We start from the raw sequence: 16156 nt of genomic DNA, 5'->3' as shown, positions 1-16156 counted from the left end.
GAATGCTGGCCTGCGAGCTACGGCGGAAAACATGCGTATTTATCTTTTAAAACTCCGTCTGTTTGCTCGTTCCGGCTGATAATTTATACTTTGCGCAGTTCTTAGCACTTAGACACGGTTCCTTTACTAAAGAACATTTGTAGGAGATTAGGTGTCCTTTTTTTCCCTTTCATTTCACCGTATAGGAAGCGAAATGCCTTGTTCTACAGGCACCAAACCACCACCCCTACCAAACCTTTCTCGGGGAAGCAGAACGGGAACTTGTGCCGTGTGAGGAAGCGACAGAGGCCCCTTCTGGCCCTGGGGACTTCATGCCAGCAGAGCACCAGCTCTCTCTGTCCTCGCCATAGCCCGAGTGCAGGCAGAACGCAGTCATTTGTGTTTATCTGAGAGGAGCTTTGGGATATAAATAGTTTTAGGCCCCGCTGTTCTATCCTTCCAGCCCAGCCTCCTGATTGAAACTGAGCTGCTTCCGGGCAGGCTTGCTTCTTGTTGCCGGTCCCATGCTGTGTTCAGATGGGCTCTGTGACAGGTTTGGATGTTTTCTATCACTGAATAAAACTTTACACTTTGGAACATGTTTTCTATACTCGATTATCTCATGTAAGTCCTGCAACAACCATGAAGTAGGCCCATTTTATGGACTGAAAAAGCGAGGCACAGAGTATTTGCCCAAGGTCTAAGTCACTGAAGCATCATAATGTGTGAAGTGAACAGTATAATTATGACTGAATCACAGTGAGAATCAAGTCATGCTTTCTCCTTCCCTGATCTCACTAAGTCACACTTTTAGGGGCTTACAAACCAGTTCTTATTGCCAAGCCCTCTACTCTACCCTATCCTTTCATAAATCGGAGCCTAGCCTCTCATAACAGAAATAATTTATTTCTCTTGATGTAGAAAGAGATGAAGTTGTTACCCTGAGTGACAGTCATGACAGAAGAAAACCACAAGACCAGACCACATTTGTGGATAAATATATTAGCAAATAAATACATTTCTCAACATAGTGCCTGATTCAAGCGTCTGTCTGGTTCAGATATAAATACCCATGTGGGTGCCTAGGTGCTAGTCTCCCCACTAACTGAGGGAAGAAGGTTCCCAGGTGGGGTCCTGTGCCCACTTTGCCCCCATATTCACATTCCAAATGGGATAATGCCTGAGGGTCCAACAGTGGTCAGGCTGCCCTGGGGTGAATGTCACCCTGAGGAGGCCCCTCAGCTCTTGTCCACTCTGTAAGTGGCCTAGGCCAGACTTGTGCTCTAATCCACTCTCCTGTGGGTCCCTGGCCTATATGGCTTATACTGGGGAGCTGGGCCTCTAGGCTGTCCAAACCCAAGGGTCATACTTTACTTTTCCTTTGTTGTCCCCATTCTCCATCCTTGCTCTGAGACAAAACTTCTCCCAGAGAAGAACTCTTTGTTGTCCCCGCTCAGGTGTAATTCTGCCTTTTCTACCTTCATTCCATCCTTCCTCTGCCCAGAGGAAGTCCAGCAGAAATTTCTCCTTTCCACCTGCTCTGGGACTCTGAGACAGGAAATCTTCAAGGAGGAGTTTTCCCCTCCCAACTGTTCTTACTCTCAACCCCCAGAGGAACCAAGGCTGCTGTACCCACCTCAGGGATAGAACTCCACACTATAGTGGGAAAGTTTCAGGGACCCCTCCTTTTAGTGCTCAGGGCTCACCTATGGTCCTGGTCCTTTTGGCAAAAAGGAAAATGATAGAACCAGGGTTGCCCATGATGTAGCAGCCTTACTGTGGAGGGGCCAAAGCTGGTGTGCAGAGTTCACCCGAGGAGGGAGGTGATAAGGTGTCATGAGTTCTGCTGAACCCACTGGCTGGTATGAACATGAGGCCTGGGGTGAGGGAGACCAAGTAGGGTTCGGGGAAGGAGCAGCACCTTTGTAACACCTGGCTACCCATAGCTAGCTTTCTGCCTTCAAGGGATCCAGCGCATACACGCCACAGGCAGCAGCTGGTTGCCTGGCTGGACATGGATTTGCTGCACTGCAGATGTGTTCTGCAGACAAGGTCTGGAGCTGGAGCAGGAAACGGTACCCTCCCGCCCTCCATCATCACCAGTCCTCTTCCAGTGCTTCTAGGAAGTATGGCAAAAAGAATGGTGTTTGCTGTGGTCCTTTCTTCTCCTGGGAGCAGGACTCTGTGCCAGGTAGGGCCCAAACGCATCTGGAGCGCACTCTTGGTTGGAGCTAGGCCTGAGCATCTCACACAGCCTGTTCACACAGCTCCTCGAGTTCCTCCTCTGAGCCTGTATTTAGAGAGAGGGGAGGAAAGAGGTCATTGAGGGTCAGGTCAGGCACCTGCTTCTCTCACCTGCAGCAGAGTGTGGCTGGGAGGGGACTACAGGGAGGGAGGAGGAGAGACTGTGTCTGGAAAGGGTCGTTAGATTGAAAGCTAAGGGGGCCCCAGTTGGGACACAGGGGAGAGAAAAACAAATCTAAAGAAATATATATAGCAACAGTGTGTTACCAATACTTACTATTCATTTATTCACCCAATAAATATTTATTAAGCATTCGTTGTGAATTTGGTCTGCTACCATGTGCCAAACAGAAGACCAAAAAGAATAAGCAGGGACCTGGTAACCTTTTTGGAGAGAAAGTATGAAAGCAAATGGCCATTACGCCAGTGGGACAGGACAGGAGTCATGAGAGATGCATTAAGGAAGGAGAGAGACCAGGTCCAAGTGCAGCGATCAGGAAAGGCTTCTTGGAAGTGGGGATAAATGAGCTGATTCTGTAGGAATAGGTAAGAATTAGATTTATGGGAATAGAGGAGGCAGGAGTATATTCTGGGCTACAGGAACTACAAGAATCGTTTACCCAGTTTGGCTAAAGCATGGGCCTGGGGAAGGTAGGGAAGAGAGTAGAAAATAAGGTTGAGAAGGAAGCTGGGGGCTGGCTGGTGCAGGAACCTTTGAGGCCAAAGCAGGTTGGATTTTTCCTCTCTGTGGGCAAAACAGAACATTTGAAGATTTCTGGACAGTTTACTGTAAGGCAGATGACGCTGGCAGCAATAGGGAGGGTAGGTGAGCAGTGGAGCTGTGGCGCATAACTCTATGGGACATACTGGATGGGCAGCACTCAGTCTTCGAGGCCCTGTAAGAGGGAAGGAAAGAGCTGGGAGGCTCCTGCATGGATCTTTAGGGTATACCTAAGACACTGGCAGGGCCGTAAGTACTGGACTTGAAAAAACATGATAATGCTAGCTAAGATACAGTTAACAGAATCTGGCACTGATTAGATGTAAGAGGCAAGAAAAAGAGAGGCACTGAAACTAGTTCTGAGTTTGAGAGAAAAGGGAGATAGTGGTGTGGTACTGGCAGCACTCGAAGTACACACACGATAGGGTCTGAATGGAACCACAAACACATAGCCAAAGCTTGCAGTACATGGCTCTCTCCCCATGGACCTGGATGTCCTGATTGGCAAGTTCTATGTCCCCAGAGCCTAGTCTGGAACCTAGCACAAAGCAGGCATATAGTCAGAAGAAAAAAAAGGAGGGAAAGAGGAAGGAAACAAATAAATGCATGAATGGATGAGAGCAGCTCCCAGGTCCTGCATGAAGAATTCCTACACTGAAGAATATTTCAGGACCTCTGGGTCACCTCCTGGGGTGGAAGGGCTCTAGTGAAGGCTGTATACAAAGAACTGTGTCATCTGCACAATGGGGGAAGATGGGGAAGAGTAGAAGGTGGAAGGTCCTGGGTGGAAAAGAGAGATATGTGGGCAAGTAAATACCATGTTAAAGTTGAGAATTTACATGATCACCATTTGTTATAGTATAGGGATGCACTGAATCCCCAAGAAATTAAGGTCAGTCTTATTAATCATGATGCGTCAAAGGGAAGTCCTCCTGTTGTTTTACCACAGGGGAAGAGAAGAAAACCTAAGGCCATACAGGGCTGCTGGGGACCACCTGTGGTTTCTCTCTCTCTTTTTTCTCGTTACTCACGTAGCTCTTCCTATATAGCCTCGTATTATGGTTATGTGTAATTATTTCTACTATAGCTCTCCCCAAGGAACACTTCTTGGCCTTCTTTGTATTTAGAACTAATACTGAGCTGTGAGCATTGGTAGAACTAAACCAGTTATTAAAATATAGAAACACTTACGTTTGAGCTGCTACCCCAGACCACTCCAAGTGCCTCTTTTTTTTTTTTTTGAGACAGAGTCTCACTCTGTTACCCAGGCTGGAGTGCAGTGGCACCATCTTGGCTCACTGCAACTTCCGCCTCTCAGGTTCACGCGATTCTCCTGCCTCAGCCTCCCGAGTAGCTGGGATTATAAGTGCCCACCACCATGCCCGGCTAATTTTTGTATTTTGAGTACAGACCGGGTTTCACCATGTTGGCTAGGTTGGTCTTGAGCTCCCAGCCTCAAGGGATCCACCCACCTCAGCCTCCCAAAGTTCTTGGATTAAAGGCATGAGCCATCACACCCAGCCTTCCAAGTGCCTTTCTGATGCCTCAGCCACACCAGCACCTCCCTGGGACTTCTCTGTGATCTGCCAACTAAAGGGGTAGCACCTGGCAGAGCTGGGATGTTCCTGCACTCTAGTCAGCATGATATGCTGTCCTGATGGTTAAGTATTTTGGTTGTCACCTCTGCTGTATCCTTCTCAGCTTCCATCAACCCTTTGTTGGCTGACTTCACCTGTCCTGAAATATGCAGCTCTAGTCTCCTCTCCTTACCACATCCACTTCCCCCTGAAAACTCACCAGGCTGGGCCGACAGCACCTGGCAGTGTGGATGAGGGCATGGTCTGCCCTCTGCGGTGTCAGAACTCCATTCAGAAGGCCCCTCCCCAGGTGGATGTGGTTCCGGGGACCGGTGAGGAGTCAGACACAACCACACTGGCTGTGAATTTGAGTAACAGGGGCCTGGAGTTTCTGGTAGTAGCCTCCTGTCTAGGCCTGGAGGTCCAAAGATCAAGGGGTGTGCCTCTGGGGACCAAGAATATGCCACGCTGGGGGTGAAATGGGGAAAAATCTGGCAAGCTGGGTGCACAGTTGCATCCTGGGGCCGAGAACCAGGGGTGGGCTCGGAGGGACACCCCCGCCTTTTCCTCTGTGGGTGTCGGGCAGACAGGCTGGATTTTTGCAAGTTGAAAAGACTGCTGGTACTGAGGCAGATGCTGGAGGCTTCAACTGGGCCAGGGGCTGGCTCAGGGAGGGCCCTGGGGCGCTGTGGGTTAGAGAGCCGCCCCGAAGGGACTGCTGAGTTGGATCTGGTGACATGCTGATCAGGAGAAGCTGGCTCCGGCTGGGGCTGTGTCCGAGGAATAGGAGGCCTGGACGAGGGGACCCCAGTTTCTGGGCCAGGCTTCCTGCCATGCCACTGGAACCGCTTTTTGTAGTGGTGGTGCCGGTGGCGGTGGTAGTGGACATGGCTGGAAACCTGGGTTTCCCCTGTGGGCACCACCGAGTCCAAGGAACGAGGCCGAGAGGTCACGCTAGGGTGCATGTCCACTCGCTGGGGATCCCCTTCAGGGCTGCAGTACACTAGGGAGTCGAAGTCACTGCTTAGGGAGCTGCAGAAAGTAGAACTGCTTCCATGGACACCCTGTAGGCTGATGTCCGTGCAGTTGACCACGGAGTCACTCGAAGAGCCATGACAAGGCCCTGAGCTGGAGTCACTGGCTGGCCCATCTGCCAGGTACCCACTGCGTTCTGTGCAATAGCTTTCTCCAGATCCGCTGCTGTCAGGGGGCCTGGCCCGGCGTAGGGGCACTGGGCGAGCAGCAGGGTGCTGTGAGGTGGATTGGAGGTGGCTCAGTCCCCAGCCTTGTGCATAGGGGTGCTGGGCCCCTGCCAGGCGCTGCTGCTCTCCTGGAGCCCGGGGATGTGCAGCTCTGGGGAGGCGGTGATGCCGAGGGCCCATGCCTGGCTCCTGGGATGGCAGGAAGGGACCAGGTTGTGGAGGCCAAGCCACTGTACTCTGGGAAGGGCCCAACAGGTAGGCAGCAGGGAGGTGGTAGTGGGCATGGCCAGGATGCTGGCGAATGAGGTGGAGTCTTCGACCTGGCTCTTGGTAAGATCGAGAGGGTCCCAGGGACTGGGAAAATGAATCTCCCTCTGGAAAAAAGAACCAAGAGCACAGATGTTTAACTCTACAAACCTACAGAAAGACATGGCTGTAGCTAATCTATTTGACCCTGGGTAGCCTGTGAGCTCAGAGTTTGGGGGACTAAGGACGTGCCTAACCTGCCTGTGCTCTGGGACTCCTTCGTTCCCTCCAGTCAGGCTGTCTGCCCGGGGAGGGCCACTGTGCGCATCAATCCCTCATCCTCCCATCAGCCATTTGGAGCTCTTTCACCCAGGGCCACTGCTAGCCCATAGGGCACCCATGGGTACCTTAGAAAAAGGGTCTCTTTTCTCAAGATATTTATTTCACTTTCATCTTTTATAAAATTATCTTAACATACTGATTTTGTTAGAATATGATATTTTATTGCCAGAAAATTGGAATAATAAACATACAAATCGCCAGATTTAGAATCAACAAACTTGCCATGAAATACAAATAATTTTTACAATAATAAAGATATCTACATGCCAGGCGTGGTGGCTCATGCCTGTAATCCCAGCACTTTGGGAGGCCAAGGTGGGCAGATCACCTGAGGTCAGGAGTTTGAGACCAGCCTGACCAACATGAAGAAACCCCATCTCTACTAAAACTACAAAATTAGCGGGGTATGGTGGTGCATGCCTGTAATCTCAGCTACTTGGGAGGCTGAGGCAGGAGAATCGCTTGAACCCAGGAGGAGGAGGTTGCAGTGAGCCGAGACTGCACTCACACTTGCACTCCAACCTAGGCAATGAGAGCGAAACTCCGTCTCAAAAAATATAAACAAACAAACAAACAAATAAATTTACATTGTGAATGACCCTTCACCTCAAGTGAGGCACTCTGGAGCAGTGTACAGCCTATACAGCTATGGTGGCAGTTCTGCTTTCTCGCCAGCTTCACGGCTGCAACCCTTTCCCAAAGGGAAGCCACATTCTAGATCTGTCTGCCTACACATGGGGGAGCCCTTGGCCCACCTCCTACCTATGATGTTGAACATGCAGAGGGGGCAAGTCCGATGCTGATGTAACCACGGGTCCACGCAGTTACGATGGAACTCATGGAGGCAGGAAATGACCCGTAGCTCCTGGAGAAAAAGAGGGGGTCCAAACCAAAGGTTTCTGTAGCCATAGGAATTGCCAGGAATCAGAACATTCCCCAACTCCCTTAGGCCTCTCGTTCTTGCTATTATCTACTTGTAAAAGACCTCACAGTAGAATAGGAATGGTATGAGCTTTGGTATCACATAGACCTGGATTTTGCACTTAGCTGCATGACTTTGGGCAAATTTCGTAACAGACAGTTTTCTGCTGTAAAATGAAGATAAATGAATCGAACCCCACCCTTCATTGCCATGGGTCTAAAATGAGATAATGCATCCAAAGCACCACTGCAGCCTGGCACGTGGTACACTCTAAACAAAAAATAGTGCTCTTTCACTGGAAGGTCAGAAAAGTGACCAAACCTCAGGCTGGTCCCTGATCTCTGCCTCATGCAGGATACATGGGGAAACAGATGTAGTCAGGGTACCCATACCAGACCCTAGGCCTGCCCACCCCTCCCCCAGCTTCAATCTCCCCAGGCTGGTCATGGAGGTGAATCACAAGACCTGCCTTACCTGCCCCTCAGAGAACTCCTCCAGACAGATGGCACACACAGGGGCTGAGCTGCAGCTGCTCCCTGAGTCTGGCCACTCACCCTGGGCCTGTCTGCAGCTGGCCTGGTACCTCCTGGTGGCCAGCTGGCTGATGGCCCAGGCTGTTCTCTGCTGAAGTGGATCCTGGGAAGAGGAATGAGGCTCAGATTGGGGCATGTCAGATTGGGGCATGGGCTCCCCTTCCCTCCCTCTCTAGACCCCAGCTTGGACTCCGTTCCCAGTCACTCAGGTAGATTACATGGCCAGTTGAACATCCTTGGGAGTTCGTCTCCTCGGAGCTCATATGTGGCTCTGCCAAGCATGCCAAGCCCTCCCAAAACTAGCCGGGTATGGTGGTGCAGGCCACCCACCTGCTTATACCATTAGCTTTTCTTCCTTTGATGACCCATGAGAAACTTTTTATCCAACTGCTGCTTGACATTTCAACTTGGATATCTAATAGGCATTTCAAACTTACATGCCTCATCCTCTTAACCATGGGTTAATCTCTGACCACATACCTGTCTTCCCCGTCTTCCCCATTACAGCAAATAGCAATTCCATTCTTTTAATTGCTCAGGCCAAAAATCTTGGTGCCATCCTTGAGTCCTTTCACAACCCACAATCAATCCATTACTAAATCTGTTGGCTTGGCCTTCAAAATGTACCTAGAACCTAACTATTGCTCATCACCTTAACTGCCACCTTCCTAATCCAAGCTACCATTATTGTCACCTGGATTCCTGCAATAGCCTCTTAGCTGGTGTCTCTGTTTCCAGCTTTGCTTCCCTGTAGTCTATTCTCATTACAACAGCAAGAATGATCATATTAAAACTTCAGTCAGATCGTGATGCCCCTTCTCTCACAACACTCCAGTGGCTCCTGTTTCACCCACAGTAAAAAATAAATGGCCTCAACAGTCCAATATAACTGGGCCCCCATCAGCTACTCTGCCGTCTCACTCTGTTCCAGTCACAGCCTTCATGCTGTTCCTCAGATACACCAGACACATTTCTGCCTTAAGGCCTTTGCATTTACTGTTCTCTCTGCCTGGATCCCTTTCTCCTCAGATACCTGCACAGATCACTCCCTCTCCCATTTAGGATCTTTGCTGCAATGCCATCTTCTCAATGTGGCCTTCCCTGGACTTGATTTTAAAAATGAACCCTGTTCAGGCCGAGCGCGGAGGCTCACGCCTGTAATCCCAGCACTTTGGGAGGCCGAGGCGGGTGGATCACGAGGTCAAGAGATTGAGAACAGCCTGGCCAACATGGTAAAACCCCATCTCCACTAAAAATACAAAAATTAGCTGGGCATGGTGGCGCACACCTGTAGTCCCAGCTACTCACAAGACTGAGGCAGGAGAATTGCTTGAACCCAGGAGGTGGAGGTTGCAGTGAGCCGAGATCATGCCACTGCACTCCAGCCTGGGCGATAGAGCAAGACTCTGTCTCAAAAAAAAAAAAAAAAATTAACCCTATTCCCTTACATTCCCTTCCCACTTTGCTGTCAGCATTATCATTTTTTCTCCATAGTACACACCACCATCTAAAACATTATAGATTTTACTTATTTAGTTTGTTTATTGTCTGTTTTCTCCCTCTAGAATAAAAGCTCTTTGAGGGTAGGGTTTTTTGTCATCTTGTTCACTGTACTACCCTCAGCACCTGGTGTACTTTTTGAATGTTTGAGTAATATAAGGAGAGGCTGCTGGAAATCAACAAAGACAGATGCTGGGGTATTTCAATGTAAATGGTTTCACAGGTATAAAGGTGCCTTCCTCACGTACTCCTTCCTTCTCCCCACCCACCCACACACGCGCAGACGTTCACCACCACCAAAGACCCCACACTGCTCACCGGCCTGCTGTGGCGGGGGCGGCACCGGATGCGCAGCACCGAAGCCAGGATGATCACAAAGATGGTGCCCACCACTGTCAGAAGGATCCACACATCATAATCTGGCTGGGGAGTGAGCAGAGAGGGAAAGGGCCTTACTTCCAGGAGGAGAAGAGAGGGTCGTACTTCCAATTCGGGAGGAAACACAGAGGCCCGGGAGGCACATAGCTAGCTGGAGGTTCCCTTGAGTCCTCCATCTGAGGGGATAGGGAGGAACCTGCAAGTGGGATTAGGTGGGCCCTCCCTACCCAAGGGCACTCAGAGTGTCTTCCGGATGTCAGCTGGGAGAAGTACTATCTCAAAACCCATGTGCTTGGGGAAAAAAGAGAAAGGGACCCCTCTGCAAGGTGGGAGTTTCTTGCCAGTGAGCAGCTGGAAGAGGTTCTTGGCCAGTAGAGAAGCCCCAACCAGGGCTCGTGGATCAGGGGACCAGGGTTTCATTCTGGCTCTGCTATTCCATGCCATGAAGCCACAGAGCTGTAAAGAACTTTAGAACTCATCTGTCCTGATCTGTTCATTCTGTAGGTGAGGCCCAAAGATGGGGAAAACTTGCCCAGAGGCACACAGCTGATGGATGAAGTTGGACTGGAGGGTTTCCAGGATCTCTCTCAGCTCCAGGAGTCTAAGGGCTTTTGGTGGGAGTTGCCACAGGACAAAGTAGGGATAGCGCAGGGCAAGGTCTGGAGGTCTAGTGTGCTTACCCAGGCTGGGGGCTCCTTCAGCTCGATCCTCACATGGGCCTTTTGGTTCTTGTATACAAACTCCATCAGCTTCTCAGCATCATTACCCCAGATCAACACCACTGGCCAGGTCAGCCCCAGCGGCTGCTGCAGCTACAGGGGGAAAGTGCCCACAGGACTGCTGTGACTTCTCCCTGCCCTTCCCTCTCCCCTGAGAGCTTTATCTTCCTCCATCCAGCCCCCTCCTTGAACACGCAAATGTCCCTGGGTACCTGCTCAGCAGCAGCTCGATCCTCAGTGATGTCAAAGAGGACAGCACTGGCTCCTCGCTCACCCGCCATCCGGGCCTGCAGAGGCACACAGTAGAGGTTGGGCTAAGGTCAGGGAAGGATAGAGCCCACCCACGGTCTAGCCTCACCCCTCACACATCTATCCCTTCCTAGGATTTTGCCCACACCACACCTCTGCACACTCATATCTACCTATGCAAGGCATCAGTGGGTCTAGGATCTCCTCTTCTGCCTCCTGAGCTCACTCAGGTCCCCACTGCCTTCAAGGGATAATATCTAGTTTTTCCTTTTGTAATAGAACAAATCCTTAAGGGGGGTTTACAGGGTGCCAGGTGGTGGACCTGGCTCTAGGACAAAAGACAAATAAGACACAGCTCCTGTCCTCAGGGTACAATCAGCCTGCCTTCACTAAGAGGTGTGAGCACCAAGAGCAGGAGTGACCTGCACCCCTTAGAAGGAGAAGAGAGAGGAAGAAGGGGACAGCAGAGAAGTAGAGCTCTCCTTCAGAGGGAGCTGGGCTTTCCAGGGCCCAGCCCTGCCTGCAGGGCATCTCCCCAGCTCAGGCAAAGGTCTAAGAGCCTGGGACAGCACTCTCACCCAAGGCCGCCATCACAAAGCCCCAGTCTCAGCCCATCTCATGGGCTCCCTCTCCCTGCCACACTCTACTTTGCCGAGTCCTTCTCTGGCTCCAATTCAAGGACTTAGAGGAGTCCCTGTCCAGTGGTTTATCTTTTGTCCTCTCCCTTAGGGCAGCATTAGAGACAAAAGTGGGGAGGGACTCGAAGGGCTAGTCCCAGATCAACACCACTGGTCAGGTCAGCCCCAGCGGCTGCTGCAGCTACAGGGGAAAGTGCCCACAGGCACACCTGCATGTTCACTAAAGGCTCCAAGAGCCAGCTTGAGGAAGCAGAATCTAGCCAACCAGGCAGAACAGATAGCAGCGCCAGAAAGAGAACAAAAAGCAGGAATCCAGGGGGTGTGCGTGGGGAGGGGAGTAAGGAAAGGAAGATAAGAGCTAAAGGTGGGGGGAGGGGGGAGACACAACAGCAAACAACTAACAGGCACTGTGAGGAGTTGCTCCTGGCCTTGGCCTGGGGCCTCCCAGCCCAGCACAGCCACCCTCCAGCCTTCCTCCCTAGGGCAAAGGTTCATCTTCTAATGGTCAGGCTGTGATTTTACATCCCTGGGCACTGCCCCCACCCTCCAAAGTCTCTGGGGTCTTCCCACAGGCATTGAAGGAGTTAACCCTCCTGCAAGTAGTGGTGGCAGCAAGAAGAGCCAGTGCTGGGACTTACTCACAGGCTCAGCACTTTGATCTCTGCCTGTCTTCCCAGGGAGAGCCTGTCAGGGCAGGTCTCCTGCCAGGCAGGCTAGGTAGGAGCAGCTCCTCTCCTTGCTCCAGCTCCCTGCTCTCCACTCCCCAGACAGTGGCAGGGCCCAGGGGGCCACTCAGAGCCCACGGCCTGCAGGCAGAGGAGACACTCAAGTGGGGCCCCATTTTAGTCAGGAGGGTAACTTTCCTTCCTCCCCCAGGAGCTAGGCCCAGCCTAGGGCCCAGGCTTACCAGGCTAATTGACTGGAAATTCACAGGACCCGTCAATTCCAGAATGGAAGTGCTGAAGGAGTTGAGAGGTTCGTGGCTTCCGTCTTCCCTACTCACTTCCTCCCAGGAAGTCCACCCCATCTAAGCTACTCCAGGCAGGTAGAGACTTTCCAGTCTTCAGAACCCTCCTAACAAGGGTATGGGAGAAGTACCAGGGGAAAAGGAATCCCTGATAGGGAACCCTACTGGTGATCTCCTATTCCAGGGATTTGGCCAAAGGACAGGAGAGGTCACCCCAGTAGTCACAGAATTGGGACTCCCAGGCCTCGGTTTTCACATCCCTAGAACAAGACCCTGGACGCACCCTGGCCTGGAAGAGCATGAGGAAGGGCAAAGATTTTCTTCTTTGGAGATTTTGTTATTTCCCTTCCCCTCTCTCTTTGAAGAATTGGGGTAGGAACAGTGGAAGGCAATTACTGTGACATTCAAACACTCCAGCCCATTACAGCCCATAATTACAAAGTTGTAAAAGTGATCAAAGAGCCCAGAGCATTGGCCAACAGGGGAAAACAAACAGGACTTTCAGGCAGTGGGTCCCTGTGTCCAGAATTCTAGGAATAAAAAGCAAGATTTGGGACAGGTAGCAGTCCAATCTAGGGCTATCTATGCCTCCTGTCCACCTGCAGGAGAAAGTAAGTGGAGGCAAAAAGGAAAAAAAGTACTTCTTTGAGGACTGGAATTTGGAAAGCAGAGAGAGGATAGGCAGGCCCTCAGGACAGGAAGGCAGTTTTAGAAAGAATCCAGAGAGCTCTTTGGAAGCTTCAGAGTTGGCCAGCCCTAGGGGCAGCAGGCAAGGCTGCCACAGCCTCTAGCAACAGGAGCCATTACAGAGAGAACAATGTGAGTGAGTTGGCAATTCTGCCTCTTACTTGCAGGACTCACTGGTCAGCTGCTGCATTTCTCTGGGCCTTAGATTTTCCTCTCCAGACAAGAGTCCCTATATATTTTCTGCTCATCAAAACTGAAACACCTACCGTGTCCAGGCCACCAAGCCAGGAAAAGCCAGGCCCTCCAAAACAGCTCATAATATAGTTGTGGAGACAAGGCAAATACATAAAGCTATAACGCTGATAATAATATTCTAGAGCACAAAGGAATAGAAACAGAGGTTTCCACACCTTTTTTCACTCCAGAAGGCTCTCCCCTCTACTATCCCCTCCACCAACACACACACACACAATCTGGCACAAATGTTCAATATAGAAAGCAGATAAAAGTGAGGCTGCTTACTTTGAGGTAGGGGTGGGGACAGGAAGGACCTTTGGCCTCTCCCTCCACCCATCATGTGCCTCCCTGAAACCTAGACTTAGCATTAGATGGTGTTGAAAGCATGCACAGACACCCTACCTGCTGGAGGCATGCCCCCAGGGAGGGATTTCTGCTCCTACTGGGCTGGCTGGGCCTGGGCTGGTCAGGAAAGATTCGGTAGCAAAGGTGAGATTCCTCTGGGCTTGAAAGTGAAGGATGAAAGGAAGGGGAAGGAATATAACCTTTGTTGAGATCCAGTGGCCAGATTGCCTAGGGTTGAATCCTGGCTCTGATACCAACTATTAACTGTGAGACTTGGGGCAAGTCACTTCACTACTCTGTGTTGTTGTTGTTTTTTTTTTCTGTAAACTGGGATAATAACAGGACCTAATCCATAGGGTTGTTATGAGGACTACATAAACGAATCCACACAAAGCATTTATAATAGTGCCTGGCACATGGTGTTGCTTAACTATTAGTTACTATTATATCAACTATTATCATTATTGTTATTATTGTTGAGATAGAGTCTCACCCTGTTGCCCAGGCTGGAGTGCAGTGGCGCAATCTTGGCTCACTGCAATCTCCACCTCCCAGGTTCAAGAGATTCTCCTGCCTCAGCCTCCCAAGTAGCGGGGATTACAGGCATACGCCACAAGGCCTGACTAATTTTTTTTTTTTTTTTTTTCAGACAGTCTTGTTCTGTCGCCAGGCAGGAATACAGTGATGTGTGGTGTGATCTCGGCTCACTGCAACCTCCGCCTCATGGGTTCAAGTGATTCACTTGTCTCAGCCTCCCGAGTAGCTGGGACTACAGGTGTGCGCCACCACACCCAGCTAATTTTTGTATTTTTAGTAGAGACGAGGTTTCACCATGTTGGCCAGGCTGGTCTCAAACTCCTGACTTTGTGATCTGCCTGCCTCAGCCTCCCAAAGTGCTGGGATTACAGGCATGAGCCACCACACCCAGCTCTTATGTCAACTATTATTAATACTACATGTTTCCTACATGTGATTTCATTTACTCCTCAACTCTATAAGACAGTCATCAGCCCCACTTCTGAGTTGGGAAACTGAGCCTCAGAGAAACTGAATAATTTCCCCAGGGTTACCAACTGAGAAGCAGTGGAGGCAGAATTTGTACCCAGGACCTCAGCCTTCAGAATGCCTGTTCTTTACTACCAGGTAGTGGCCTCCATGGTAAGAGAGGCAGGGCTTGCACCCATCTGCTTTTCTCCAGATCTAGCTCCTTCTAGCAGGCAAAAGGCCAGTGCACGAGTTCAGGCATAAGGTGATAAGACTCCGGCTTATCACCAGGATGGCTGTGGAGCTGCTAATAAAGAAACAGAAACCAATCTGGGTGACTGGACAGAGGGTGGAGGGGGTAGTGGGGTGGTGACAAGAATGGAAGCCTCCAGAAGAATTATGGTGAGGGTTTCAGAAAAGAGTAAGCGAGAAAACAAATGGAAGGAAAAATACCCCAACCTTGTTAACTACAAAAGCACGGAATGATGATGCCAATGATGATGACGGTAATGATAATTGTAATCATTTATTGAGTGGTTACCATGTACGTGGCATGGGGCTAAAAGCTTCCATCTGTACTGTCTCATTAAATCCTCCTAACTACTTATAAGTCCCATTATTATTCCCCTTTTACAGATAAGGAAATAGAGGCTTAGAGAGGTGAGCTAAAAAAGTCCAGGTCACACTGAGGGGAAGTGGAGGAGCCAGGCTCCAAGCTCAGGGCTATCTGGCTTGAGAGCCCCAGCTCTGTCACTGGTGACAATACCATTGGCACGAATAGGAAAAGCCAAAGCAGAGCTGCAGGGGATCAGTGGTTTCCAAATTCTTCCTCCCCTAAGACCCCATCTTTCCCTTATACCTCTCATGAGTCACATTTTAAGAAAAACAGATGTTCGGCTGGGAGCAGTGGCTCATGCCTGTAATCCCAGCACTTTGGGAGGCCAAGGTAGGCAGAACTCTGGAGGTCAGGAGTTTGAGACCAGCCTGGCCAACATGGTGAAACCCTGTCTCTACTAAAAATACAAAAATTAGGCTGGGCATGGTGGCTCATGCCTGTAATCCCAGCACTTTGGGAGGCTGAGGCAGGCAGATCACAAAGTCAGGAGTTTGAGACCAGCCTGGCCAACATGGTGAAACCTCGTCTCTACTAAAAATACAAAAATTAGGCCGGGCGCGGTGGCTCAAGCCTGTAATCCCAGCACTTTGGGAGGCCGAGACGGGTGGATCACGAGGTCAGGAGATCGAGACCATCCTGGCTAACACGGTGAAACCCCGTCTCTACTAAAAAATACAAAAAACTAGCCGGGCGAGGTGGCGGGCGCCTGTAGTCCCAGCTACTCCGGAGGCTGAGGCAGTAGAATGGTGTAAACCCGAAAGGCGGAGCTTGCAGTGAGCTGAGATCCGGCCACTGCACTCCAGCCTGGGCGACAGAGCGAGACTCTGTCTCAAAAAAAAAAAAAAAAAAAAAAATTAGCTGGGTGTGGTGGCAGGCACCTGTAATCCCAGCTACTTGGGAGGCTGAGGTAGAGAACGGCTTGAACCCCAGAGGCGGAGGTTGCAATGAGCTGAGACTGCGCCACTGCACTCCAGCCTGTGCGACAGAGCGAGACTCCGTCTCAAAAAAAAAAAAAAAAAAAAAAAAAAAATTACCCAGGCATGGTGGCACACAACTGAAATCCTAGCTAT

General features: G+C 50.5%; 1 protein-coding gene and 1 long non-coding RNA gene across 10 annotated transcripts in view; one reads left to right on the top strand and one right to left on the bottom strand.

Annotated features, from left to right (window-relative positions):
- LOC106993976 (uncharacterized) overlaps window positions 1-16156 on the top strand; it is an 83527-nt gene that overhangs the window by 15195 nt on the left and 52176 nt on the right. The gene's annotated exons all lie outside the window — the stretch shown is intronic.
- RNF43 (ring finger protein 43) overlaps window positions 966-16156 on the bottom strand; it is a 66369-nt gene continuing 51178 nt past the window's right edge. For 6 of the 8 annotated variants that reach the window (XM_077970954.1, XM_015119152.3, XM_077970950.1 and 3 more), the window contains 7 exons: window positions 10576-10650; window positions 10325-10456; window positions 9585-9689; window positions 7708-7869; window positions 7074-7176; window positions 4742-6097; window positions 966-2269 (listed from right to left, as the gene is read on the bottom strand). In XM_077970954.1, the coding sequence (XP_077827080.1) occupies window positions 2226-2269; window positions 4742-6097; window positions 7074-7176; window positions 7708-7869; window positions 9585-9689; window positions 10325-10456; window positions 10576-10644 (1971 nt within the window). In that variant the 5' untranslated portion in view covers window positions 10645-10650 and the 3' untranslated portion in view covers window positions 966-2225. Of the gene's footprint in view, window positions 2270-4741; window positions 6098-7073; window positions 7177-7707; window positions 7870-9584; window positions 9690-10324; window positions 10457-10575; window positions 10651-11190; window positions 11277-13543; window positions 13647-16156 lie in introns of those variants that run through there. The other 2 variants (XM_077970951.1, XM_077970956.1) reach the window with 2 other exon arrangements.

Source organism: Macaca mulatta, chromosome 16, assembly GCF_049350105.2.
Source record: "Macaca mulatta isolate MMU2019108-1 chromosome 16, T2T-MMU8v2.0, whole genome shotgun sequence".
NCBI lineage: Eukaryota > Metazoa > Chordata > Mammalia > Primates > Cercopithecidae > Macaca > Macaca mulatta.
Note: the sequence above shows the minus strand (reverse complement) of the source record. Positions and strands in the feature narration are given on the sequence as shown.